Source organism: Talpa occidentalis, unplaced genomic scaffold, assembly GCF_014898055.3.
Source record: "Talpa occidentalis isolate TD23 unplaced genomic scaffold, MPIMG_talOcc4v2.1 talOcc4.2, whole genome shotgun sequence".
NCBI classification, from domain to species: Eukaryota; Metazoa; Chordata; class Mammalia; order Eulipotyphla; family Talpidae; genus Talpa; species Talpa occidentalis.
Window position 1 is genome coordinate 152,371,468 of NW_023602073.1, and position 26,944 is coordinate 152,398,411.

The window sequence follows — 26,944 nt, forward strand, 5'->3', positions numbered from 1 at the left end:
CTGTGGCCGGGCTCCCGCGCCCGCGAGGCTGCTCCTCACGCCGGCCCTGGCGCCTCAGGACTCCCGCTTCCCGGCCGGCGGCAGGGGGGCCAGAGGGCAGGGCCCAGGGCCACTACCCAACCTGGCTCCACGGCCGCGGAGGGGAGATGGTGGACAGGAGCGCCCTGGCGGGGACAGCGGACATACCCAATGGGGGGTGTGTGGTGTGTGTGTGTGTGTAGTGTGTGTGTGGTGTAGTTGGTGTGTGATGTGATGTGTGTAATATGTGTTTGTGGTGTGTTTGCAGTGTGTGTGAGATGTGTGCAGTGTGTGTGTGGTGTGTTGTGTGTGTGGTATGGTGTGTGTTTGGTGTGTTTGGTGTGTGTGTGGTGTGTGGAGTGTGGGGTGTGTGTGTGGAGTGGTGTGTGTGTGGTGTGTGTGTATATGTGGTGTGTGTGGAGTGTGTGTGGTGTGTGCGTGGTGTGTGTGGTGTATGTGTGTGGAGTGTGTGCTGTGTGTGGTGTGTGTGGTGTGTGGAGTGTGTGTGGCGTGTGCGGTGTGTGTGTGGTGTGTGTGTGGTGTTTGTGTGGTGTGGTGTGTGTGGTGTGTGTGGGGTGTGTGTGCGGTGTGTGGGGTGTGTGTGGTGTGTGTGGTGTGTGTGGGGTGTGGTATGTGTGTGGGGTGTGTGTGGTGTGTGTGTGTGTGTGTGTGTGGTGTGTGTGGTGTGTGTGGGGTGTGTGTGTGGTGTGTGTGGGGTGTGTGGTGTGTGTGGGGTGTGGTATGTGTGGGGTGTGTGGTGTGTGTGGGGTGTGTGTGGTGTATGTGTGTGGAGTGTGTGCTGTGTGTGTGTGGTGTGTGTGGTGTGTGGAGTGTGTGTGGCGTGTGCGGTGTGTGTGTGTGGTGTGTGTGGTGTGTGTGGGGTGTGTGGTGTGTGTGTGGTGTTTGTGTGGTGTGGTGTGTGTGGTGTGTGTGGGGTGTGTGGTGTGTGTGTGTGGGGTGTGTGGTGTGTGTGTGTATGTGGTGTGGTGTGTGTGTGGTGTGTATGGGGTGTGTGTGGTGTGTGTGGGGTGTGTGTGCGGTGTGTGGGGTGTGTGGGGTGTGTGTGGTGTGTGTGTGGTGTGTGGTGTGTGTGGGGTGTGGTATGTGTGTGGTGTGTGTGTGGTGTGTGGGGTGTGTGGTGTGTGTGTGGTGTGTGTGGTGTGTGTGGGGTGTGTGTGTGGTGTGTGTGGTGTGTGTGGTGTGGTGTGTGTGGTGTGTGTGGGGTGTGGTGTGTGTGGGGTGTGTGTGTGGTGTGTGTGTGGTGTGTGTGTGGTGTGTGTGGTGTGTGTGGGGTGTGGTGTGGGGTGTGTGGGGTGTGTGTGGTGTGTGTGGGGTGTGGTGTGTGAGGTGTGTGTGGTGTGTGTGGTGTGTGTGGTGTGTGTGTGGTGTGGTGTGGTGTGTGTGGTGTGTGTGTGGTGTGTGTGTGTGGTGTGTGGTGTGTGTGGTGTGTGTGTGGTGTGTGTGGGGTGTGGTGTGTGTGGTGTGTGTGTGTGTGTGGTGTGTGGTGTGGGGTGTGTGGGGTGTGTGGGGTGTGTGGGGTGTGTGGTGTGTGTGTGGTGTGTGTGGTGTGTGGGGTATGTGGGGCGTGGTGTGGTGTGTGTGGTGTGTGTGGTGTGTGTGTGGTGTGTGGGGTGTGTGGTGTGTGTGTGGTGTGTGTGGTGTGTGTGGGTGTGTGTGTGGTGTGTGTGGTGTGTGTGTGGTGTATGTGGTGTGTGGTGTGTGTGGGGTGTGGGGTGTGTGTGGTGTGTGTGTGGTGTGTGTGGGGTGTGGTGTGTGTGGTGTGTGTGTGTGTGGTGTGTGTGTGGTGTGGTGTGGTGTGTGGTGTGTGTGGTGTGGTGTGGTGTGTGGTGTGTGTGGTGTGTGTGTGGTGTGTGTGTGTGGTGTGGTGTGGTGTGTGTGGTGTGTGTGGTGTGTGTGTGTGGGGTGTGTGGGGTGTGTGTGGTGTGTGTGGGGTGTGGTGTGTGGTGTGTGTGGTGTGTGTGGTGTGTGTGTGGTGTGTGTGGGGTGGTGTGTGTGTGTGGGGTGTGGTGTGTGTGGTGTGTGTGGTGTGGTGTGTGGTGTGTGTGGGGTGTGGTGTGTGTGGGGTGTGGTGTGTGTGTGGTGTGGTGTGTGTGTGGTGTGTGTGTGTGTGGTGTGTGTGGGGTGTGTGTGTGTGGTGTGTGTGGTGTGCGGGCGGGTCGGGGGAGCCTGGCCGGCAGCCTCGGGTGTGGGCGGCGTGGGCAGCGCCTGCCTGGGGGGCGTGGAGGGCGCAGCAGGCGTCTCTGTGGCTCAGACCCGCGGCTGGGAGAGCAAACCTGGCTGTCCCCGCGGCCCCGCCCCCGGCACCAAGGTGGAGGCTGACGCCCAGGAGCCCCCCCATGACCCCTGCGGAGCTGACAAAGCCAGAATGGGGGGGGGGGAAGTGGCTGAAACAGGCCGCCGGACCCTCCCGGCATCGCGGCTGGCCTGGGCCCGGGAGGCTCTCCCGTGCCCGCATGGGGGCTCTGTCCCCTCCTGAGCCCTGCGGGGCGCTGGGCTGGCCGGCTGCCCCGCAGGGCCTCCCCCCGCCCCAGAACCTCTGGCCGCCAGCAGAGAGCCGGGCAGCGCCGCCCCGCCCAGCGAGGCCAGTGGCACCTCCTGGTCCCCCCCCACGTCCACCCCACGGGACGGCGGACACGTCCGCCTTCACCCTTGTGCCGCTGGAGGGCCGGGCAGTGCCCCGGGGCTGCGGACCCCGCCCCGGCGGACGGGGCGCAGAGCGGGCGGTGGGCCTGGCGGCTGAGCAGCGCGCGGAGCTGCAAGGTGGGCCGAGACCACTCACGTCTTTGAGGGTGATGATGTTGGGGTGCTGGCCGTACCGCAGGAGGATCTCGATCTCCTCCGAGGGGTCTCTCTTGCTCTTGTCGATGATCTGGAACGAGCGAGCGGGTGGGGCGGCTGCACGCGTCCCGCTCCTCTTCCCGCCGGCGACGCGCGCCCGGAGATTCAGGGCGGCCCCGTCCCTCCCAGCGGGCACCAGAGTGACCTCAGAGGGGACAGGCAGCCTCGTTCTCAGACACGACAGGCTGGATGGAGGCGGGGGCTGGGGCGCCTCCCATGGGGGGGCTGTCAGCCACTGCCACAGGCGCTGTGCGGGGTCGCACCGGGCACCGTCACGAGCCCCGGCCGCGCCCTGGCCCCGGTCCACACACGCCAGCGGGAGCCCCGGCCACGGCCCGGGAGTGAGCCACGGGCGAGCTTCTCGCCGAGAGGCCGCAGCGACAGCAGCCCTTTGTCCCTCCCCCGCGCCCCGGGCGTGTCCCGCTCGGGGAACACGGAGCCGCTCTGCCCGGAGGCTGCGGGGAGGCAGCAGCCGCTTCGCTCCAGGCCGTGAGGTGGCGGCCCGGGGCCCGTCACGCGGCTCAGCCTCTTCCCGTTTCCCGGACAGGATGCCGGGCAGCACCCGGGCCTCTGCTGTCCCCGAGGCGGAGCAACTCTGCCTGCTCCTCCCGCGCGTCAGCCCCCCAGCCCCCCGCCGAGCCGGGTGTCACCCGGGGCGGCGCCCAGGGCACCCCTTGCCGGAGACGAGAAGACACGCTCCCCCCCTGGGGCCACTCTCGCCTTTGAACTCCACGGAGCTCTCAGGGAGGACACCGGGTGGCGTCTGCTGGCGACAGGCCCCAGCCTGGGTCTAGAGGGGCGACGTCCACACAGCCTCACCCCACGGCGCGCTCCGGAACGCCCCGCTGGGGGCGCCTTCCCGGGCCGCGGTGGCGCGTGCTGCTTCGGTCCCGGGGGCCACCCCCTCTCTGGGAGCCGCGATCTCCACGCGTGGGAGGCGAACAGCCGCGGCTCATCGTTCTTTCCCAGTGAACGCTCGTGTGAAAGGGCGGCATCGGGGCGCGATCGGGCGCGAGTCGGAGTCTGGCTTCTCGCCCTCCCGACGGCCCGGGCGAGCGGGACAGCGGCGAAGCTGACCTCCTGCAGCGGCGGCACAGACCCAGAGACCCGGACGCGGCCGGAGGGACGCGGTGGCAGCTGCCGGGGCCAAGGGCGACACCCGCTGGGAAGCAGGTGGCGGAGCCCCCCCCCTCCCGGATTACCGGACGCCTCCCCCGAGGCACAGGAACGAGCGCCGAGAGGGAGCGCGCCGAGTCTCCCTGCCGGGAACGCGCAGATTTTCATGCCAGTCAATTTCTTGGACTGAAAACACGCTCTGCTCACGTCCAGCGTCTGCCCTCGCCCCGCGGCCTCTCCCGGGTCACGCGTCACAGGCTTGGGAAACGCAGCCTCATTGCGGCGGCCGCTGTGAGCGCCGCCGGGGCCTCCTCGGACGCGCCCGCCAGCCAGGGACCAGCCAGGGACCCGGGCTCCGCGGGCGCCGGCCTGCTGGCACGGGGGCCGGGGGGGCCGCTTCCCCGGGGACAGGCGATCAGCGGGCCGAGGCCGCGTGCGGGGCTCTGAGACCTCGTTCCCGAGCCGCTGCAGGGAGAGGCGCGCCCGGCCGTCTCCTCGCCCTCGGCCGTCCTGCCTCTGGTGGCCGCCCCTGCCGCGCGGCGCTGCAGCCGTCCTCCGTGCCCGGGGCTGGGGCGCTCAAACCCGCCTCCGGGCCCTCGCCTCGGGCTCGCGTCTGTCCGTAAGGGGGGCCCTCAGCCCCGCTCGAGGTCAGCCTTGCCCTCACGGGGCCGGCCCTGCCCACCCTCTCTCCTGAGGTCCACGGCAGGCGGCACCGGCGCCGCACGTCTCAGGCGGGACCCAGGCTTTCCCCATCCTCGGCATGTGCGGCCGGGGTGCCGGTGTGGCCTTGAATGGCCCTGAGTCCCCCAAGCGTCTGCAGCCGCCCCCTGGCCCCGGGGAGTTTCAGGATATGGCCCCTGGAGCAGGCGGGGCGCTGGGCCGAGGGCAGCAGAGGGAAACAGGACCTGGGTCCACAGCTGCCTGTGGCCTCGGAGCAAAGACGGAGTTACCGGCCAACTGGGGCCTGCCCGACGAGCACTGTGACGGCCCGCAGGCCGGCCCTGGCCCCTGGCGTCTCAGGCCCAGTTCAGTGGGGAGGCCGTGGGCCAGGGCGGCTTTCCACGTGAGTTAGAGTTGACGTCAGCAGGAGCTTCAGCCCAGCTCACGTGTGAGCACCCAGGGGCCACAACCGGCATCCTGGGCCCTCGGCTCAAACACCGCAGCCGTCACGGAAGCCGCGGCCCGGTGGGGACGGCAGAGGAGCTCTGTGGTCACCGTGGCCGCTCTCCGTGGCCGCTCTCCGTGGCCGCTCTCCGCGGTTGACAGCGCGCCTGCCCACTCCCCGCCGGTCCCGCAAACACGCCAGCACCTGCTCAGCTCGCTCGGCCGCCGGCCGCCCTCCGCCCCCACGGCCTGGCCCTCCTCTGCCTTCGCCGGGTCCCGGCCTGGCTCCGTCCGGCCCGTCTGACACGCAGAGCCGCCGCGAGGACTCGCCCTGTCTGCGCACGTGGAGGGCCGCGGCGGGGCCGGCGGGGTCTCCTACCTTCACGGCGTACTCGGCGTCGGAGGCCTTGTGGACGCAGCGCTTGCACACGGAGTAGGAGCCCACGCCGATGTCCTCCTTGACCTCGTAGCCGTCAGTGAAGTGGATGTTGTTCCCGTGGAGTTGCTGTGGGGGACAGGAGCTGAGGGGGCTGCTCCGCACCGGCCGCTGGGGCACAGGGGGGCGGCCCCGAGGTCTGCACCGGCCGGCGCTGCGGGTGGGCTGCGCCCGACCCTCCCCCACCCTCGGCTGCTCCCGCCCCTCCCCCACCCTCGGCTGCTCCCGCCCCACACCGAGCGGACTGAGTGGCCGCAGCCCCTGGACGGAGAGGATGGCCTGGAGGCCAACTCCTGGCGTGAAACCTGGCCCGAGGCGCAGGCGCTGTGCTGGCCTGCCCACCCATCCTGTCTGCTCCGCCTGACTCCTCCCCGAGGAACCAGAGCCCCTACAGCGCGTGAGCCTGCACCCAGGTTCCTTCAGAAGTTCTGGGGAGACAGATGGGGGCCCAAAGCCCGCCGCCGACCCAATTCGCTGCTGGCCCCCGCTCAGGCCCGGCAGGTCCTCCGCCCCAGGGGGCGAGGGGGACATCCCTGTGCAAGGCTCCGGCCCCTCCGACTACCTGCACGATGGGGTGGACGCTGGCCTTGGGCGGGTCGTGCTGCGAGGGCTCCTGGGCCAGGCTGGAGGCCACGAAGCTGAAGCCTCTAAACAGGTGGTGGGCGTTGGCGCTGGGGGGCACCCCCGGGGAGTCTGCAGGCAGGAGAGGCCAGTGCCGTGAGGGCAGCGCTGCGGGGCCCCACGGGCCTGTGGGGTGTGGGGTGGGGAGTGCATGCTGGCGTGTGCTGTGGTGTGCGTGAGGCCAGGCGCAAGCGTGGCCTCTGGGGTGAGTGTCTGGGCTGACGGCGCTGGTCAGAAGTGGTGGCAGGCCCTAGGCCAAGCGCTGCCCGCACGGAGACTGCGTCTCCCCACCACGTTGCCCACCCTGCTGCAGACGGCCGCCCACAGGAGCTGGGTGGGGCCACGGTGGGCGGGGAGGCAGGGGTGACTCTGAGCCGGGCCGGACTTGTGGGGGCTTCGCTGCTTCAGGTCGGCCTTAAGCAGGAAGGGTTCGCGCGGCAGGGCCTCAAGGCCGGGGCTGGCGACTAGGAGTGGAGCCCCGGGGAGCGGGGGGGAGCGGGGCCCGAGGAGCCGTGTGACCCAGGTGCTGTGCCCCGGGGCCCAGACCCCGTGTGAGAGGCGGCTCCAAGCACACCCAGTCTCGGGGCCCCCCGCCTGGCCTGGGGGTACCCATCATGGTGAAGGGGGCAACATCCTTTTCACAGACCAACTGGCCCTCGGAGTGGACCCCAGAGCTGCTGTCCAGCCCCGACGTAACCACGGAACTCTGCTTTTCTGCGTACGCCTGGGGAGCAGCTAGGGTGCCGGACACCGCCCGCACACTGACCGCGGGCGTGGGCGTGGGCGAGGGCTGGGGCAGGATGGCCGCCTGGACGGAGAGGAAGAGCCAGCCCTGCCTGCTCTGGGGACCCCAGGCCGAGGCCCTCGCCGCCGCCCCAGGCAGGGGAGGCCACACGAGCACAGAGTGGCGGCCGGAGTGACCTGCTGTGGTGTCCTGAGGGGCCTGAGCATGAGGAGACAGAGGCCCTTCAGAAATGCTCCTCCTTGTCACGGCGGACGGCCTTTTGGGGCCACGCCTGCTGGGGAGGTCGTCCAGGTGCTCGCCAAGCCCCGTGGACACGCCCCGCTCTGCTGAGACAGGCGGTGGCGAAACCTCCCAACAGGCCACTTCCTGCCTGGCGCTGCATGGCCCCGGGGTCCAGACAGCCGTCCCCAGAGCGGGGGTCCCCGGGAAGGACCGCGGGGGCTCGTGGGGCTGCCGCACTGACCTGTGGGGGTCCGGGCTGTGAATTCGGGGTCAAAGTGGAAGGTGTCCTCAGGCCGGCCCACCGCGGGCTTGAAGGGGGGCTTGATCTCCCGCCTGTACAGCTTCTGCAAGGACAGCGGGCGGGGGCGGGGGAGGGAGACGCTGAAAGGGAGACAGAGACACGCAGAGACAGAGAGACAGAGACAGAGACAGAAAGAGCCCACACACCCCACAGAGCCAGGTCCTACTTCCGTTACGGGGAATTGGTTCTCTCTCACGCACACACACGCACACGCTGGCACACACAGGCGCACACGGGCACACACAGGCACACACAGGCGCACACACAGGTGCACACAGGAGCACACACACACAGGCACACACAGGAGCACACACACACAGGTGCACACAGGAGCACACACGCAGGCACACACAGGAGCACACACACACAGGTGCACACAGGAGCACACACGCAGGCGTGCACACAGGTACACACTGGCACACGCAGCCGCACACACAGGAGCACACACACACAGGCGCACACACAGGAGCACACACGCAGGCGTGCACACAGGAGCACACATGCAGGCGTGCGCACAGGTACACACTGGCCCACACAGGCCCACACACAGGAGCACACATAGGCATGGGCCCACATAAGCGCACACACAGTGGCACATAGGCCCACATGGGCCCACACGGGCGCACACAGACGCAGCAGCAGTCGTAGCTTAGCCCAAAGGGAGACGCCTGCTGAGGCTTGCACACTCCAGCCCTCCTCACCCCCGCGGGGCCCAGGGCCAGGACGGTGCAGGGCCTCCCCGGGGCCTGCCCCCCGCTTCACAGCTGTGCAGAACAATCCTGAAACCCAGTGTCCCCCGAGGCCCATCTGCCCAAGGGGCCCTTGGCAGCACCTGGAGTCACGGCTTGGGGTCAGCACATCGCGTGACACCAACACCGTGACCCACCAGCTCTGTTAGGAGGCGGCCAGGATCAAGCCTTTCCGGGACCCCCAGCCGTGGAGATGTGCTCACCTCTGCTGTTCCCTGCTCACCCCGCCCCGACCACCCCACGCCTGCTCTCACGGCCCGGGCCGGTGCCCGCTGCACGGTCGGAGCCGGCGGACATGGGAAGGCCCGGAGTCCGCTGCAGTCCGCAGGCCCCTGCCGGGCCGAGCCCACCCTGAGCCTCGGAGCCCTCCCAAGTGAGAGGGGCCGGCCCGTAGAGGGCTCCGCGCACTCACGTTCCAGTCGACGGTCACGAAGAAGGGGTGCCTCTTGATCTCCTCCACGCCGTCCACGCCGGCCCCTGTCCGGGAAGCAGAGCCGGCCTCAGCACCCCAGCACTCGCGGCGGCCCTGACGAGTCCTGGTTGGGCCCTCCCGGGAGGGGGCCCCCGCGTCGCCTACTCCTGCCTCGCCTCCAGGTGCCGCCACCCACCCTGCAGGGCTGGGGGTGCCCAGCAGGGGAAGGAGGTGGGTGGGAGGCTCAGGCTGGGGGTGCCCAGCAGGGGAAGGAGGTGGGTGGGAGGCTCAGGCCGGGAGCCTCTGCTGAAGGACTGGGGGCCTGGGGACCCAGGAAGAGCCTGCGGTGCTCACGCGCCAGCCCCAGCAGAGAAGCCCCTTAGTGCTGGCGGGGCCTTCCAGGGGAGGGGGCGGGGGCGGAGAGCCCTGCAGGGGAGGGAGAAGGAACACAAGGGGCGGGGCCCAGCAGGACGGCCCCTCCGTGCCCTGCGGACAAGCCCCCCTCCGCCGGGGCACCAGGCAGGCCCGGACGCGTGCACAGAGGGCCTGGGCTGCCCGCAGTACCGTGCTCCGGGGCAAACGCACCCGTGGAGGAATCACAGGGGCCGGCGCCCGACTGCCCTCGCCGTGGACGCCCAGAGCTCGGGTGGGCAGACGCCCCACAGCCCGGGCCGGCCAGGAGCAGGCGGGGCGGGAGCCCGCTCTGCCAGACCCAGGGGCTCCCTTGCGTCGCCCAGCGCGTGTCCACCCTGACCACAGGTCCCGTCTGGATCTCTCCCCGACCTGAGCTCTGGCCTCTGGCTGCTGCTCCCCAGCACCCGCAGCGCCGGAACGGGCAGCCAGCCCAAGGAAGGCGCCGCCCGGCAGCATCTACGGGCGCGTCCTCCTGGGGTGAGGGCGGATCCGGCCCACAGACGCTGTCCTGCACAAAGGGGGGCGGGGATGCCGGCCACGCGTGCCGCCTCCAGGACTTTCTAGAGACACAGGGACCGCTGCAGAGCATGGGGGTGCCCACACGAGCACCCCCGGGCTCTGGGGGCCTGTCAGCATGGTGAGGACACGCCCAGGTGCCGTGCCCAGGGCTCCCCCGCTGCCTCCCTCGCGGTCGCCTTTGTCACAGGGGCCGGCGCCTCGTGCGCGCGTCCGCAGGGGCACTGCGCGGGAGCTGAGCCGCGGGACGCGGGGGGCAGGGCCGGCGAGGTCCCCCGGGGTGCACGCCCCGGTCTGTGGGACACCTGGCAGCTTCGCCACCGCACTTTCCCCGAGGCTCTGAGGCCTCGGGCTGTAGACAACAGTGCGTCCGCGCCGTGGCCGTTCCGCTGACATCGAGGGGCAGGGAACCGAGGCCGGACCGGGCAAGCGCATCGCCACGGCAACCAGCGTGCGCGGAGGCTCTGCGGACCCAACGGGGGCACACCTGACAGACGGCACGTTCGCCAGCAGAGCAGGGAACTGTCTCTCTCGTGCGATTCAGAGCGAGACCCGACACGGAGGCTCGCTGGTCCCGTAAGGAGGCTCGGACATCCAGTGGCCGAGAACAGCCAGGACAGGTGCTTGGGCAGCCCAGCCAGGCCTGCCGCCCATGCCCCAGGTGCCTGGCGCCCAGAAGGCATGGATGGGGACATCAAGGGGGCCGCAGTGCATGTGTCCAGTCCAGCACATGTCCAGGCTCTGCAGGCCCGTGTGGACGTGATCTCGTCCTGCTCAGTGTTTCGCCTCCACGCGGGTGTCTGGACCAAGCTGCGGGGGGGTGTCGTCAGGTCTCTGCCTGCGCCTGGGCACTCGTCAGGCTGGCACGGGCTGGCACGGGCCGGGCACCACGAGGCCCCGCCCTCGATGTCACAGGCACGGCCTGAGATGCCACCCAGGGTCCTTGCCAAGCGGGCCTGCTCCTAACACAGCAACCCCTGGACCACTGCCACAAGGACGCCTACTCGCGCTCCTCCACAGGGTCCAGCTCCTCCACAGGGTCCAGCTCCTCCACAGGGTCCAGCTCCTCCACAGGGTCCAGCTCTTCCACAGCGAGTACATGGCTAGGGTCCAGCATCCAGGGCGCCTCCGCAGGCAGAGCGGAGCAGAGGCCGTGTGATGGCCACCCCCCACCTCTGGTTAAAGGCTCCCGGCAATCAGATGGGCAGCGTCCCTGGGCGGCGTGACTGATGTGGCTGCAGTCCCTTCCGTATACTGAGCCTGGCTCGCCTGCTGTGTCCTGACGCTGCAGGGCTGTGGCCTCCGTGGCCACGCAGGATCTCCCCGCAACCAGCCAGGGGGCCTCGCTGACCGCATCCCTCAGCCCTCCCTGGCAGCAGGACTGAGCTCCTTTGTCCCCAGCCCTCAACCCGCAGGCCCTGCCCCCTCGGGACTGGGCGACCGCTGTGCGGTCCTTCCTGTCTCCTCACTAACCGGCTTGCAGGTGCCTCCTTCTTTCCCGAAGCCTGGTGCTGGGGTACAGGCCGGAGTTGTCCAGTGTCCGAGGGACGCCTGTGCCTTTCTCAGTCCCTCCCGCCCCATACGTGTGCGGCCTCTACGAGCCAGGACGGGGCAGCAGCTCAGGCTCTGCCCTCTCGGGGTGTCCTGCACGAGGGGGGCCTCCCATGCTGGCCTGGAGCCGGTGCTCTCACCTCTGCCCCATACCCGGCCTCACTCCCAGGGCCAGCGCCCAGCACCCAGCGCCGGGAGGGGGTCCAGCCAGCGCGGAGCACGGGAGCCAGGCCTCGGCTCTCCCGGAAGAGGGGACAGACACAGCCCCTCGTCCATGTGATGTGACGCCTGGAGCTGCAGCAGCCACTCTGAGCGCGGCGGCCCACGTGAGGAGGGCGGCGGGGGCACCGAGGCTGGCTCGTGCCAGAGACCACGCAGCTGCGAGCCGAGCTCACCGCCCACCCTGCAACGCGGCCTGTCAGTCGGGCAAATGCACCGCAGCGAGAACGTCAAATTCGTTGGGTTCAACGGTTTTACATTATTTAAGTGCTCTGGCCCCGAAGCCAAGACAGGGCGGGGCCAGCGTGGGGGCGCCCGCGGCAGAGCAGGCCAGCTCTGCTGCCCTCCAGGCCCACAGCCCTCGCCCGCGCTGGCCACTGCGTCCACCCCATGTCCTCGTCAGTGCCACGATGCCCCCGCTGGGCAGCAGGGCTTGGGGTGTGCGGAGAAGGGGAGCGGGAGGACCGCGGCAGACATTCAGCGTCTAATAATTACGTTGCAGACAAACTGCCATTTACAGGCGACTGTGGAAACAGTTATTTTGAAAAGGAACCGGCTCTAGATTAATGATCACGTAAATCTCAATTTAATAGATTGGAAGACCCCCTGACGTAAGAGGGTTTAATTGAATTTAATGGGAAGCGGTTTGCGGCTGTTCTGTCCTCGGACCCCGGCGCTCGGGAGGGAGGTGGCCAAGACGACCCTGAGCGGCCACCCTGGGAGAGGGCGGCTTCCCCGTGGCCTCCGCTCCCACGCCCGGGTCTCCGGAGGAGCGTGCAGCCCCCACCTCACGCCCTTCGGCCCCTGCGGCCCTTCACCACCGGTGAGCCTGGGACTGGCAGGCGGGCGAGAGCTGCATGGAGCACCCGCACCCCACGCCCCCAGGAGACCCGCGCCCCAGGGGTCCCCAGGCGTCCCCGTGTCCCCAGGCGCCCCACAGCCCAGGGCTCAGCCTCTCACCCAGCCGGTTGCTTGGGTTCCGCTTGAAGAGCGCTCGGAGCAGGCTCTGGGCCTCGGCGCTGAGGAACTGCGGCATGCCCAGCTTGGCCCTGGAAGACAGCGGCCCGGTGAGCGCGCAGCGAGCGGGCACTTCCCTCCAGCCTCCCGCCTGGCCCTCCGGGCCACGACAGAGAAACGCAGCCCCAGCGCCTGGGAGGGGGCGCAGGTCCTGGCCTTCCTGGCGCATGAGTCCCCGGGGCCCCCACACGGGCCACATCACATCTGGAGTCTCCTTGGCTTGCTGGAGTCTCTCGCCTGCCTCTGGGCCTGGCCTGCTGGGCACTGAGAAGGACATCTGGACAAGGGGAACCTGCAAGCTGGGGCCCCGGGGTCCTCCCAGCACACTTGGGTGGGGCTGCTAGTGACAGACCCGAGGCTCAGGGACGGGCTCTGGGCGGCCCGCGGGGAGGAAGCCTCTGCCTGCGGGTGGGAGGAGCCGACGGAGCCCCGTGACCCGGGCAGCGCCCCACGGCCTCCCCGGTCTCCCTCTGATGCCTGCTCAGGCGGCGCCCGCCCTGTGTCCCAGCAAGCAAGGGCGCCGGGCAGCCGGGGCCTGCGGAGGCCTCTCCCTGGACTCGGGGAGGAGCGCCTGTGTGTGGACCCGGCAGCGGCTAGTCCCGCGACCCGGACAGGACAGTGGCTCCTGGGGGCGGGCAGGACGGAGGGAGACCACACCCCGCCTGCCTAACCCTGTGCCCCGCAGCGGCCGGCCTGGGCAGCTGTGCCTGGCGGAACCGCACCACGTCCAGGACGTCGTCGGGACACTGGTCACCCGCGCGCGGGCCGGCACCACCGACCCCAGGGTGCCAGGCGTGGGTCACGCTCCTGCCGACGCCCACCCAGAACCGCGCTCCGGGCGCCACCCCTGACCCCGCGGCCGCGACCTCGGGCGCGTCCCGGCAGGACCACTCACTTGAGGATGAGGGCCATGGTCTCCTTCCGGTCCTTGCCCTGGAACGGCAGCGAGCCCGTGAGCATCTCGAACTGTGGGCACAGGAGGGCAGCGTGACTCACGGAAGGAGGGGTCGGCGCCCGACGAACACGCAGCCCCGGCTCCCTCCGCAAAGTCCGCCAGCGAGTGCCCGGCGGAGGACGCCCCCCGGGGCTGTGGGGGAGCGTGGGGGGCGGGGTGGATGTGGGGGCCCGGGGGCGGGGGGGCGGCTCACCATGAGCACCCCGAAGGACCACCAGTCGGCGCTCTGCGCGTGCCCCCGCCGGCTCACCACCTCGGGCGCCATGTACTCCACGGTCCCGCAGAAGGAGTAGGCTCTCTTGTCGTGGTCGATGGCCTCCTTGCTCAGCCCGAAGTCTGAGGCAAATACACAGACGCCTTCGCCCCGCGGCTGCCGGCCTGCGCCCTCCAGCGAGGGCCAGCACCACGGGGCCTGCCCGCGGCCTGAGCCTCGTGCGTCCCGGGACCCGCGGCCCTCCGCGTCCCCCTGCAGGCCGGAGCGGCACTTCCCCCGGCTGTCCCAGGCACCCTCTGAGGTGGGACACGCGGGGGCACCAGGGTGCGAGGGCAGGTCAGACCAGGGGCAGCGAGCACCCCGGACCCGCCCCACCCCACCCCACCCCCAGATGTGACTCGAGTCCAAGCCCGGGCGCCCCAGACGGCACCGCCAGGCACACGGGGCCCGAGGAGCTCGAGGAAAGCCGAGCTGCTGGGAAACCTAACGAGCCGAACTTCTCCACACGAACGGGCCCTTAAAACAGCTCAGCCGCGTTCAGTCTCCCCGCGCAGCCGCGAGGTTTGAGGGCGCCTAGGCAGCGGGGTCACGGCCGTAGTCACCAGGATGTGGGGAGATGCAGGCGGTGGCAGTGCAGTGAGAGCCCTGGGGCAGGGGGGAGGGAGGCGAGCGGGGGAGTAGTGGGGGGGCAGGGGAGGGGCTTCGGAGGAGGAGGAGGTGAGAAGGGGGAGAAGCAGGGGGAAGGCAGGAGCCCAGAAGCAAAGAAGCAGGGCAGGGAAGGCCCAGGGAAGAAGTGGGGGGACAGGGGCCTCACAGGGTGGGGACAGAGGTCAGTGCGCCCCAAGGCAGTGGGGCCAGGGCCGGGGAGGGCTGCAGGGGCAGGGCGGCCACTGGCCAGGGCAGCAGGTTCGCCCTGGAGTCTGTCCAGAGTGGCCCTCGGCCTGCGGACCTTGGGTTCAGCCCCACGAGAACCAGTGTGGGCAGGAGGGCGCACAGGGACGCCATGGCCACCGTGAGGTCGTGCGGCTCATGACACAGAAGAGGCCCCGACGGTGACGGGCCAGTGTCCCGTTTTTGGTTTGACTGAGCTTGGTGGCGGGGCAGACGGTGGGCAGGCGGCGGCCCAGGGCCCCAGCGGGCACCTGAGGCGAGGCGTGGACACTTGCCTGCCCGAGCTTGGGGCGCAGGCAGGGGAGACGCCGGCAGGGCTGGGGCAGAGGGGTGAGGGCACTGGCGCGAGCACAGGCAGCGGTGGACAGTGGTCACGCAGCCGGTCAGCAGAGGCAGGCAGGACAGAGGCCTTTGCGCCGAGTGGCCTCTGGTGCTCAGGGCTGAGTCACGGGAAGGGCTTCCTTCACTCACCCGTGATCTTAATGTGGCCCTCCTCGTCCAGCAGGATGCTGAAAGACAGTAGCAGGGCGGGCTTTGGAGGAGGAAGGACGGCGGGGTGGGGGGTGGCCTCGGGGGTGCCCTGCTCAGGCCGTGGCCTCCGCCGGGCGGGTGCGGGCTCGGAGGAGCGGCTTCTGCTGGTCAGGCGGCCCCGCGGCCGGGGAGGGGAGTGCGGGAGAGGGGATCGTGGCGATGGACCGTCTGCTTTGCAACCTGAGGCGTCTGGGCCGGACGTGCAGGGGCTGCAGCGCACGGGACACTCAGCCTGGCTGAGCTCTCGGACGGGTCGGCCATGCGCCGAGGCCTGGGTTTTGGTGCGAGCACCTCCCTGGGGGCCAGACACAGCGGAAGGGACAGGCGGGAGCACGTCGTGCAGACGACACTGTGTGAGGAGACGCGCCTCTGCTGCCCTAACCTCTGCCCGGAAACGAGCCGCTGTCAAGGCAGCTGCCTGCTAGTTCCCATGAGCGACTGGGTCTTTTCCCCCAAAGCTGCCTTAAAGGAAGTCACACTCTCTAGCTGTAAAGGTCCCTCTGACCGTGGACAAGAGCACGGCGGGTGCCTGGGGCTCGGCCTCAGCCTCCCGGCAGCGCTGGGCGCGGCCTGCGCCTTCCTCAAGGACATGGCGGCGTGGGGGGCTGCTCTGCACAGGGGCTCGGGCCCTGGGTTGGCACTGGTCTCCGCGCAGCTGCACACGCATCCACCACCGCGGGGCAGCCCTGATGCCTCCTCAGGGACGCCGCACCAGGCACCCGCCGGGGATGAGGGCGCCCCCCTGGCTCAGGGGGGCCAAGAGGAGCCTGGAGGGGTGGTCCGGGCCCCCTCCCACAGCTGGTTCATGCCCCCCGGCTCCCCTCGCCCAGGCCGGGGCTGGCTGGACGGTGGCCTCGAGGGTGCCCTGGGGGCAGCGAGCAGTGAGTGAGAAGCCAGCGGCCTCGCTGAGGCTGTGGGGCTGGCAGAGCAGCCTGGCCTCTCCGCCATTGTGGGGACCGGCCTACTCTCGCCTCGGCTCAGGCAAACAGCAGGCAGAAACCCGACACGGGGGCCAGCGCTTCCGAAGGTCACCTTTCACCTTGAGCAGGTGAGCAAACACGCCGGGGCAGCCGCACCAGGGCGCGGCCACCGCCACGCCGGCCCTGCTGGAGCTGCCCCGGAGTCGCCTGTCGCCTTTGAGAAAAGTCCTAGACCATCCTCCAAGGCAGGGGGCAGGGGCCGGGGGTGCGGGGGGGAGCAGGGCGGGGAGACAGGCCGGGTGAGGGGGCCTTGAGGGCACCTGCGTGGCGAGCAGCTGGGGAGGGCGGGCAGGGAGGGGGACAAGGATGGCGGCCCAGCCTCCTACGACTGCCCAGTCTCTCCAGTCCCGGACCTGGGTCCTGGCCGCGCCCCCAGAGACGGAGGGCCAGGGAGAGCGTGCCGGGACCGTCCTTACAGCCACTCCCTGTAGCGCCAGGCAGGCAGAGCCCACCGGGAAGCCTGCGTGAGAGGAGGCCCTTCCTGCACGGGCTGTCCCCCCACGGGCTGTCCCCCCACGGGCTGTCCCCACACGAGGCTGTCCCCACACGGGCTGTCCCTGCACAAGGCTGTCCCCACTCGGGCTGTCCCCCCACGGGCTGTCCCCCCACGGGCTGTCCCCACACGAGGCTGTCCCCACATGGGCTGTCCCCACACGAGGCTGTCCCCGCATGGGCTGTCCCCGCACGGGCTGTCCCCGCACAAGGCTGTCCCCGCACAAGGCTGTCCCCCCATGGGCTGTCCCCGCACGAGGCTGTCCCCGCATGGGCTGTCCCCGCACAAGACTGTCCCCGCATGGGCTGTCCCCGCACGGGCTGTCCCCGCATGAGGCTGTCCCTGCACGAGGCTGTCCCCACTCGGGCTGTCCCCCCACGGGCTGTCCCCACACGAGGCTGTCCCCACACGGGCTGTCCCCACACGAGGCTGTCCCCGCACGGGCTGTCCCCACACGAGGCTGTCCCTGCCTCCTGAAATGCACTCACTCGGGAGTCCGGAGCAATGGCATGGCGGGGAGGGGGACCCCACTGGCTCCCACTTACTTTTCGGGCTTCAGGTCTCTGTAGATGACCCCCAGGCTGTGCAGGTGGTCCAAAGCCAAGGCCAGCTCGGCCAAGTAGAACTTGACGTCCTCCTCGGTGAACATCACCTGGGCGGAGAGCACACGGCGTGGCGGGCCCAGCACAGCGTCCGGCTCCCGCCACGAGTGACTGCATCCGGGTGGCAGCTCAGCGGGGGCCGGGGTCCCGCAGGAGGCGAGTCGGGGAGCGTCCCCGCCTGGCCCCCGCCCCGCGTCTGCGGCTCCGCATGTATCTCTGGCTCCTCTCACAGGACACGTGGCATGTGAGCGTGTCGCGTGTCAACACACGTGACCACGCCAGGGCGTCACCCCGGCCACCTGCTCTCTGCCCAGAGGGGTGGGTTCCAGCGGCATGTCGCGTGTGGAGTCGGCGGGTCGGTGGGGAGCTGGTGGACAGGGGCCGGCGGGCCAGGCTCAGGCTCGGGCCGGGCTGTGGCGTTCTCGCTCCTGACTGTCCACCTCTACTCTCGCCCATCTGTCCATGCCTCTGTGCACCTGTGCGTCTGTGTCTGTCTGCCTGTCAGTCTGTCCTTCCACCCGGCTAGTTACCTGTCATCTGGTCATCTGCCTACTTACCACCCACCACCCACGTACCTCTTTGGAAAGCCTGGTGAAGAGGTCCCCTCCCCGCAGGAAGTCCAGGATCAGGTAGAGCTTCCCCTCCGTCTGAAAGGCTGCGGACAGCGAGTGGCGGTCAGAGACCATGGGCCCACCGTGGGCGTGCCCCCCCCTCGGGCTCTGCAGGAGAGCCCCCGCTGCTCTGGCCGCGGAACAGCGCGTGCAAACTCTGTGCGGTGTGTGTGTGTGTACACGGCATACGTGTGCACCGCGTGCTGTGGGTGATGCCTCCCGCACACCGTGTGATGACACACGCAGTGCACACAGTGCGTACCGTATGTGCTGCACGCTGTGTGGTGTGGACACACGCGGTAACTACACAGGGTGTGCATGCTGCATGCCATGTGTATACAGTGTGCACCGTGTCATACCATACGCTGTGATGTGTATGGACACTGCGTGTGCATGACATGTGCTATGTGTATGGGATACATGTACGCTGCATATTACACACTGTGTGAAAGTGTACACTGCGCACGTTACATGCTGTGGATAATACAGTGTGTGTGCCGGGTGTGTCATGTGTATGTGTGTGCACTGCATGTGTGTGCTGTATGTGCAGTGTGTATGTGCTGTGTGCTGGAGTGTGTGCTCTGTATGGGGGGTGTGTTGCGTATGGGGCGTGTGTGTGCTGGGTGTGTGCTGTGTGCTGTGTGGGGTGTGTGCTGTGTGGTGTGCAGGGTGTGATCCGGGGAGCGGCTCCAGCTGCCTGGGGGGCCTCCCCCACCCTGGTTACCGTAGTGCAGCTTCACGATGAAGGGGTGGTTCACTTCAGCCAGAATGTCTCTCTCCATCTTGGATCTGACCCGGTCCCGAACTGCGAAGCGGAGAAGCTGAGGTTCTAAGCGGCAGAGCCGAGCGCTGCCCGCGGCTGGAGCCCGCACGCCCCGTATCCTCCCCGGCTCTGCTGGCGAAGCTCCCCACACAGCCAGGGGGACGGACGACCAGGAAGTAACTACCAAATGCCCCCTTTGCTCACCTCACCCCCCAACATTTCAGCCTAAAATCTGACAGTAGATTGTGATCCACCGTGACCTTCAACCCTGGGTGGCTGTGCAGGCAGCGTCCCCCAAGGGCACCCACTCCCCGCTCCTGCCATCAGGCACAGCAGGTCGTGGCTCACGCAGCTGCGGCTCTGTGGCTGCTTCTAGGATGGCCGCACCCCCGTCGGCGCCAGCTGCTCCCCGGACACCCCGCAAAGGCCCGACCAGCAGCTTACAGATACCCCAGTTCCGAGCCCACGACCCGAGGCAGGTCCGGCGCCTGGGAGAAGCTGAACACCTGGGCCACGTGCCCCTGCCCGCCCTGCCAGCAGGGGCTCGCCAGCATCACCCACTTCCCTCCAGGACCCGAGGAGCCAGCACGGCCCTCAAAGCCAGAACGAGGCATGGCCGCTGGGCTTAGAGTTGACTTACGGGTGACCCCTCGCTCCACCCGTCCTGGCCGGGGCACGACCGGGGTGCCCTCCACTCCCGGGCCACACATGGGCCACAGGTGTCCCTGCACACCTGCCGGGGGCACACCTGCCGGGGGCACCTGTGTGCTTCCTGGAGGGTGGCGGCGCAGCGGGCAGCTGGGAGCCACGAGGACCATGTTTAAAGCCCTTCTGAGCAAGCGCTGGGAAGCGTCCAGACGCCCCTCGCTTAAAAACGTCCCCTCAGTTTTTATTCCTACGGCAGCACCGTTCAGTGACGAGACTCGTTTATAAAAATCGAGGGAAGTGAACCCTGCTTCCTCCCCGCTCATGTTCCTGCACACCTTCTCATCGCCCTTTGAACGGCAGTTGTTTAAAATCTCACGAGCACGAGGCGCTCGGAACACTCGGCAAGTTCCACGCCAAGGCGTGTAGGAGTCCAGCTGCCGGGACGTGAGTGGACACAGGACCACGACGTGGCCGGCGCTCAAGGCACCGGGACCCCCACGGCACCTCCAGCTGCCACAGCTGCTCTGAGTTTCACGGGCCCCAAAGTCTCGGTCAGGAGCCCCCCAGCTCCTACTGCTCTTGATGGACCCGCCACCCAGGGGCGCACCCCACTGCTGGGTTCCCCTCCAGCCAGCTGCACCCCATCTGCCCTCCACTCACGGCCTCAGTCCCCCCAGCCGCAGTCACCACAGGAGCCTCCCCTCTGCAGGACGGGGCCACGTGGTGCCAACGCCCCACCCTGCTGGTCCCTGCACCCCTGGGCAGCCCCCGGGGCTGACACGGCTGCCCAGTGCCCAACTGAGGCTCCCCACTGTGGCAGAGATGGGGTGGACCCACCCCCTCCTCTCCACCCCCCACCAGGGGACGTTGAGCCGCCCCCGCCCGTTCCCTGCCCATGCCCCACCGGGCGGCGTCCCTCCAAGCGCCCCGTCCCCGGGCTGTGGGCGTCTGTGGGGCTGGCCCCTGTGAGCTAGAGGGCCGTCTCGCCGCGTCCTCCATGGCTCCAGAAGTGGGGGGCAGATGCTGTCCCAGGGGCGCCTGGCGCTCACCTTTCAGCGTGGCCTTCTTTAGCACCTTCATGGCGTAGAGCTGGCCGGCGTCGGAGCCCTGGGCCTTCCGCACCAGGAACACCTGTCGGGACACAGGCGTGGGCGCGCGCGACGCCCGGCGCGCCACCTGCTTTGACAGGTGGCAGGCAGGGAGCCCAGACGGCGGCCGCGTGGCGGTGAGGTGCGGGAGCCTGGATCCACAGTCCTGGCCGCCCGCCGCCGGAGCCCCGCCTGCGACCCCGGGGAGAGCCACGGGTCCCCAGACGTGCTATGAGAGGGTACAGCAGGTGACACCCCCAAACACCAGCAGGTGCGCAAGTCCTAGGGAGCTGTGAGTCCTCCGGGGAAGACCCCGCGGGGCCCCGTGACACACAAGGACCCGCCAGACACCGCGTCTCTTCCTGCGCGCTCGGCCCTGCCCGGCCCATCGTGCCAGGGCAGGGGCCGCCTGGCGTCCTGAGGGGACAAGCTCTGGGCGGCGGCATGTTCTGGTGAGGGACAGAGCAAAGCCCCCTCCCGTGAACCGGGGTGCCGAGCAAGTGTCTCTGGGGGTGCCCCAGCCCCGCCTCCCCAGCCCTGCTCATTGCCGCTGGTCGTGTCCTGAGATCCGGGGTCCACGGGCGGGTGGGCTGGGGGTGAGCACCGGCGGGAGGGGGCGCCGGGCCGCGGGGAGAGGCAGCTGCCTCCACTGGGCAGGGAGGGCAGCCACATGTGGGGGTGCCTGCGGGCAGCCCCGAGTTTGGGGGCGCGGGCAGGGGCTCCGGGGCGATTGGCCCCCCAGGGGACACGAAGACGCACCCCTGGCAGGCTGGCGAGGAGGAGCCGGGGCAAGGCCCTTGAGGCCGAGCTGACCATCTCACGTGTGGCCCCGACTGCTGCTGCCTCCTGGGCGCCTGAGGTCACAGCTCCGGGGTGCCCGTGTCACCCCACTGCCCCCCAGCGCACCCTAGGCCGCTCTGCCACTGGAGGGGGCTGTCCTCGGTGTCCTGTCCATTTGCAGCCCCGCCCCGGACGTGGCTGGACTGACCACTGTCCCTGCCATTCCAGCAAAGTGTGCTGCGGCTCGCCGCCGGCAGGAGCGGCCCTCGGCAGGCGTGATGAGCAGCGTCCATGCTCCCGCCAGGACACCCGGGCCCCGGCCGCACCACTCTCTGGGGAGCAGAGTCAGGCTGAGGGCGAGGTCAGGGCCGTGCCTGGGGAGAGGCTGTGGACGGCCCGGCTGGCTGGCGTCCAGCAGGCAGGGCTGGAGGGCCAGCGACACAGGCGGCCGCTCCCTAGTGCCCAGTCTCCAGCATCTGCCGTCTCCGAAGGGGAGACAGAGGCTGGGGGCCGCTGTCCGGGACACCCCAGCAGCCGTGCTCCTTGGGCTCAACCGGCCCCTCCACGGGCCTTCGGGACTGCAGCCTGGATGGGGCTCGGCTCAGGGAGGCCTCCCCAGAGGGCGCCGACCGCCTTACCTTCCCGTAGGACCCTTGTCCCAAGACCTTCAACAGCTCGAACTGGGAAGGGTCGGCCTTCTCGCACCCGTCCTTCACATGGTGGCTGATGTCGATCTCCTTCACCAGGCCCTCCTCCTGCAAGACAGCGGCGCGGGTGAGCGGCGGGGCGGCCTGCGGGGGACGGCGGGGGGAGCGCGGCTGTGAGGGGCCTCCGGGGCTGGAGCTGCGGCTGTGTCTGACCCGCCCCGGCTGTGTCTGACAAGGCTGCCTGCAGGTCCCGCGGCCAGGGAGTCTCTCCTCTCCTCGTGGATTTTTGCCGTCGGGCCTCACCAGACCTCGGGCCCCAGCAACAGCGCCCGGCTTCAGGCGGGCTGGGTGGGAAGGGGCGCAGCGAGCCCTGAGGACCTGCTCTCGTCTGGGGGCGCAAGGTCCTGACAGCTCCTGTGCGTGAGGGGCCGCCCACCTCAGCACCCACACTGCACAGCCAGTGGCCCTGGGGCTCCGACGGCCAGTCCCGCCCGCAGCAGGCTGGCACCGTCCCACAGACAGGCCGCTGAGGACAGGCCGGCGAGGCCTGCAAGACTCCCAGAGCGACCACGTGGACCACGTCCACGGAAGGACCGCAGGTGACCAGAACTGCTGCCCCAGGCAGTCACGTCACTGCATGGGCCAGGAGTGGGGCCGGGGGTGTCCCGGGCTAGGGCCAGGGGTGTTGGCCAACGAGGGGGCTGCTGACAGACGGGGCCCAGAGCCTGGGTCTGCACTCTGCACGCTCGTGTGTGCTTCCTGTGTGCTTCCTGGAGACCCCAGACGCCCCGGGTGGTTGCTGTTAGGAGGGACAGAGGCCTGAGGGCGGCCCCACGGCCCTCTTCTGCAGGTCTGCCATCAGTGGAGGGTCTTATCCTTGGGGAGGGAGGCTGTAGCGTCCAGCAGGTGCCCAGGCCCGGGCATGGCCACCAGCGCCCCGCCCCCTCTGGAACACCCAGGACCAGGGGTTCCCTCCACCGAGATCCTGGGGCTCCGCCAGCGCCCCCGCCTGGAGCGCCCACCTTAAAGCTGGCTTCACCTTTCTACAGACGGGGACATCGGGCGGCCCCCGGGCTCCCGCCCTGCCCTCCCGCCCCCTTCCCGCGTCAGCACGTCAGCCCTGCACAGCGAGGGTCTAGACACGCGTCTCTGCCCAGACCCCAGCTCGGGTGGATCCTGCCGTTGAAGCCTTGAGAGCGGATGCCCCAGAGCACACATCCCATTCCCCCCCATTCCCCCCCATTCCCCCCCATTCCCCCCGAACGGCCTAAAGAACGTCGGGCCGTCGCGCCCAGGAGCTGCGGAGTTCATCTGTCATTCACATCCAGCAGGTCTCTCCCAGCGAGGAGCCTCAGCCACCCCGGGAGGGCGGAAGAGGCCAATCTCAGGTAAAGCTCAGGGTGCGGGTTCAGAGCGGCCGTAAACTTGCCTGAGGATATTTTCTTCTTCTCTTCCCCCGACAGAGCCTCCCACGACGCCCGCCAGGCCCAGGGAGGCGGCGCATGCCCGGCGCACGGGCGGCGTTCGGGGGCGCTGTGCAGGGGCCGCGGGGACGAGGCCGAGCGGGCGTGCGCGTGGTGGCGACCCAGAGCAAAACACCGACGAACGCGGCGGACACCAAGACTGGAGCGAGGCTGGGGGGCCGCGAGGGGCACGAGGGCGAGCGAGAGCAGAGCTGCCCGGCCCGCTGCTCCCAGGGCAGAGCCGCGGCCGCGAGCCGGCGGGCAGGAGGCGGCAGGACCCCGGGGGGCACTCTGGGTTGTGTGAGATTAACACGAACCCTCACACCGATGAAGCAACACAGACCCCAGGCCACACCACCACAGGCGCACCCCCGCGCGGGAGGCTGGCGGGAGGCACGTGCCCTGCCCGAGACCCCCCGGGGGGCGCGTGGACCCCGCCCTGGGACCTCAGTGACTCAGTGACTGTTTCAGGGCAAGAAGTGATTTTGGAATCCATCTGGCAACTCGGAAAGGCCCTTTACAAGATTTCACATCAGAGAAGGCGGCAAATAAACTGCACGTCGCAACGGCCCCGGCGCCGGCAAGAGGCGTGGGCAAGCGTTTATGGGAAACGCATCAAGACCTGGAAGGTGAGGACACAACAGGAACAGGAAAAATTAATTGTCCTTCGTTTGTTTTCTCATTTCCTACAGAAACAGAAACAATCGCGGAGACCTCCTCCCCTCGCGGCCGTCCGGGGCCCGCGCTCCCACCGCCACGCGCAGACCCCAGCGCAGGGCAAGGCGCTGGCAACGCTGCGTCCTGAGGCAAACACACCAAGTGACTTGTCGCGAGAAACAAGAGACGGAGGCCGACGCTGGACGCCGTTTTCGGATGTGAAAACTAAACCTACCGTTTGCGAAGAGAGAAAGGCGCGCGTGCCGCGCTACCAGATGCACCCCGAGACGCACACGGGAGGCCCCCGCGGGCTGCGCGGACATCTCAGCCGGGTGCAAGGCGGACGCCCCTCCACGCACGGCCTGAAGCGGACACGCACCGTCCAGCCTGGCCAGCAGCCGGGGAGTCCAGAGTGTTTTTCTGGGAGGCAGGTGTGGGGGTGTCAGTTACCAGCAGCCAACACACACACACACGCACACACACACACATACGCGAGCGCGCGCGACAGCCATCTAGACGTGACACGAGAGCCGAGGCTGCCAGGCGAGTGGACGGCTGCGTGTCATGGGACGCGTGTGCTGGCCTTAGCTTCTAGGTGTTTTTTTCTTGAATCGTCATTCATGGCAAGTCGAGAAACATCAGCTGCAGTGACGTGTCCCGCTCGTGCTGCCCGGCACCCTCCCTCCTGGGGGTGCAGGGCCCCTGCAGAAGGGCCCGGAGCAAGGGAAGAGCTGGATCTGCCAACACTTTGGTTCCAACGGTTTTGTTAGTTTTCTTATAAAAACAGACCGTCCCAGTCACGCCTGGAGAAGCCGGCCCGGGGCTGTCAGCGTTTCAGACAAAGGACACGCAGCCACCCGCTGTCCCCCGGCCGCCCCGCCACACTCTGCTCCTGTCCTGGGGATTCTTACAAACAGCACCCAGGCCACACCACTGGGAACTTCAGAGTTAAGTTTGGATAACTTGGGTGGTGCACCACTAACAAAATACTAGAAGCAATGAATGAAAGCCGTAAACGGCAGGCTACAAAACCAGCGCGTGATATTTTGCTGCGTTCTTATATGAAAGTTCATGAGAAGAAAAGCAAATGAAGAAAACAACCCAATTTCAAAGAGGAGAAAAATGAAGGTGTCGTGTTACTGAACTTTAAGCTACATTACAAAGTGAGAATAATTAAAACCCTACGGTATTGGCTAAAAATAGACACATGGATCAATAGGATCAAATCGTGATCCCAGAAATAAAGTGACACACGTACGACACTTAATCTATGACAAAGGTGCCAAGAGCACATGATGGAGGAAGGAAATGCTCTTTAAGAAATGGTGTTGGGGGCCTCCCCTGGTGGCACAAGCAGTTGAGCGCGTGCTGTGGGGCTGCCCGCAGCCTCTGCAGCGCCGGTTCAATCCCAGCCGGCCGGCAAGGGTCCCACATGGCGCAGCAGACCTCTCCTGCCGCCCGCTGCTCCCCTCAGCAGTGTCCTTCGGTCCTTCTGCCTGCTCTGCTCCCCGCTCTGGCTCTGGTGAATTCTCTCACCCTCCCGCACTTCTGACTGTGCCCAGTGCTTGTACAAACAAACAAACAAACAAATAAATAAATAAATATACATGCCTCTTAAAAAAAAAAAAAAAAAAAGGAACAGCGCTAGGGAAATTGGACAGCCACATGCAAAAGAATGAACCTGGATGCCTCTCGAGCTCCCCCCACAGGCACAAGCTACAGAACTGGATGGAAAAACCAAAATCGAAATATTGGGTTGTCAGAAAAGTCATGACACATTTTTGCTTGAAAACCAGAAAAAACACAGCACGACTTTCCTGACAACTCAACAGAGAGAAGAAAACAGGGGACACCCCGTGACAGCTGCAGCAAAGGCATCTTGGGGGCTCGACCCCGAGGGAAGGGGGCAGAGACCATGTGAAGATGCTCCCGCCGGCAACAGAAGACAACAGCAGGAGGAGCCTGGGGGGAGGCGCTCGCACCCCGCGCCCCGCAGAGCCGGCAGGCGGTCAGCATCACACGGAGACTCAGGAAACTCAACAGCAAAATGACACTTAAAGTACAGCGAGGAGATGGGAAGCCACGCGTTTCCACGGCAACCGACGGGCAGCAGCGCACGAACACATGCTCACGGCACTGGCGCCCGGGAGGCGCCCCCAAACCCGAGCCGCCTTGCCCCGGGGGCCGCTCGCATGGAGGGGCTGGTATCAGATGGCCAGAGAGCGGGGCCAGGGCCCTCGCGCGTGCAGGCAGGGCGGCTAGCGCCGCCGACTTGTAAGCACCGCGGAGCTCCGTCAACAGGCAGGCGGCGAGCAGGCGGCCCCCCGCGCCTGCCCGGGAACTGGGAGCCGCTCACTGCGGAGCCCCACGGCAGCGCTGCTGCAGCGCCGTCCACACAGCGAGGCCGCGGAGGCAGGCTGCGGCGCGAGCACCGGGAGGGCGGCCCGCCGTGCGAGATGCGCCCTGGCCACGGGCAGCGCAGCGGAGGGACCGCGGCCACGCGCGAGGCACCGGAGTCCGGGGAGAGACAAACCCTGGTCTCGCCCCGCGCCGCCCTCGCGTCCGTCACCAGCTTACGCGACATGCTGGAGGCTACGACGCTCTCGGGAAAGTCAGACCAGGCTGGCGGCTCCGGGATGCGCCAGCAGCGCCCACAGCCCACCGCCGCCCGCCCGAGTCTGCAGAGCCGCGCCGGGAGGCTCGGCCCCACCAGGGAGCTGGGCTGAGCCCGAGGCCCGCCACAGAGTCGGCTCCCAGCCCGCACCGGACACGCGTCCGAGCCGAGCTCCGGCGCAGCGCCCACCCGGGCACCCCGCTGGCTCCCAGCGCCACACCGAGGCCCAGAGGGCCGTGGGCTCGAGGCAGCGTGACGCGCCGTGAGGAGCAGAGGCGGCGGGGACGGCGGTCACGCGGGTGGCCCCTCGGCCAGGCCACGCCTGTCCAGCCCGGCCCAGCGCAGTGGGTAGGGCCGGCCGCCCTCCTTCTCCCTGTTCTTCGCCTCCGAGTGCAGCCTTCCCAAGGGCCGCGGCGGTCAGCGCTGCCCACGTTCAGTCCAAGAGTCGCCATCCCGCGGGTCTGTCACCAGGGCCTGCTTCGCCCGGACCTCATCCTCGTCCTGATGTCCAGGGCCGGACGACCAGCCAGACGGAAGCAGGGGTCGGCTGCACGTCCTGGCGTCCCAATCAAGGCCGCGGGATGTCCCGGGGTGCCCCTTCCTCCCCGAGTGGCCGCTGCGGGGGCCTCTGCCAGAGAAGCGGCTGGTGTGCCGGCCTGGGCGCTGGGCAGGGCCTTCGGGCAGGTGGCCTGGCTTTGCTTTTTATA

At 68.1% G+C, this 26,944-nt stretch overlaps 2 protein-coding genes across 6 annotated transcripts in view; both read right to left on the minus strand.

Moving 5' to 3' along the window:
* Positions 1–26,944, minus strand: part of MPC1 (mitochondrial pyruvate carrier 1) — a 197,826-nt gene that overhangs the window by 23,304 nt on the left and 147,578 nt on the right. The window lies entirely within an intron of this gene.
* RPS6KA2 (ribosomal protein S6 kinase A2) overlaps positions 1–26,944 on the minus strand; it is a 100,537-nt gene that overhangs the window by 9,031 nt on the left and 64,562 nt on the right. For all 5 annotated transcript variants that reach the window (XM_054697971.1, XM_054697970.1, XM_054697972.1 and 2 more), the window contains 14 exons: positions 21,495–21,611; positions 20,038–20,119; positions 18,302–18,382; positions 17,542–17,621; positions 16,910–17,016; positions 14,832–14,869; positions 13,449–13,591; positions 13,196–13,266; positions 12,244–12,332; positions 8,584–8,648; positions 7,363–7,465; positions 6,096–6,226; positions 5,477–5,602; positions 2,819–2,908 (listed from right to left, as the gene is read on the minus strand). In XM_054697971.1, the coding sequence (XP_054553946.1) occupies positions 2,819–2,908; positions 5,477–5,602; positions 6,096–6,226; positions 7,363–7,465; positions 8,584–8,648; positions 12,244–12,332; positions 13,196–13,266; positions 13,449–13,591; positions 14,832–14,869; positions 16,910–17,016; positions 17,542–17,621; positions 18,302–18,382; positions 20,038–20,119; positions 21,495–21,611 (1,323 nt within the window). The remainder of the gene's footprint in view (positions 1–2,818; positions 2,909–5,476; positions 5,603–6,095; positions 6,227–7,362; positions 7,466–8,583; positions 8,649–12,243; positions 12,333–13,195; positions 13,267–13,448; positions 13,592–14,831; positions 14,870–16,909; positions 17,017–17,541; positions 17,622–18,301; positions 18,383–20,037; positions 20,120–21,494; positions 21,612–26,944) is intronic.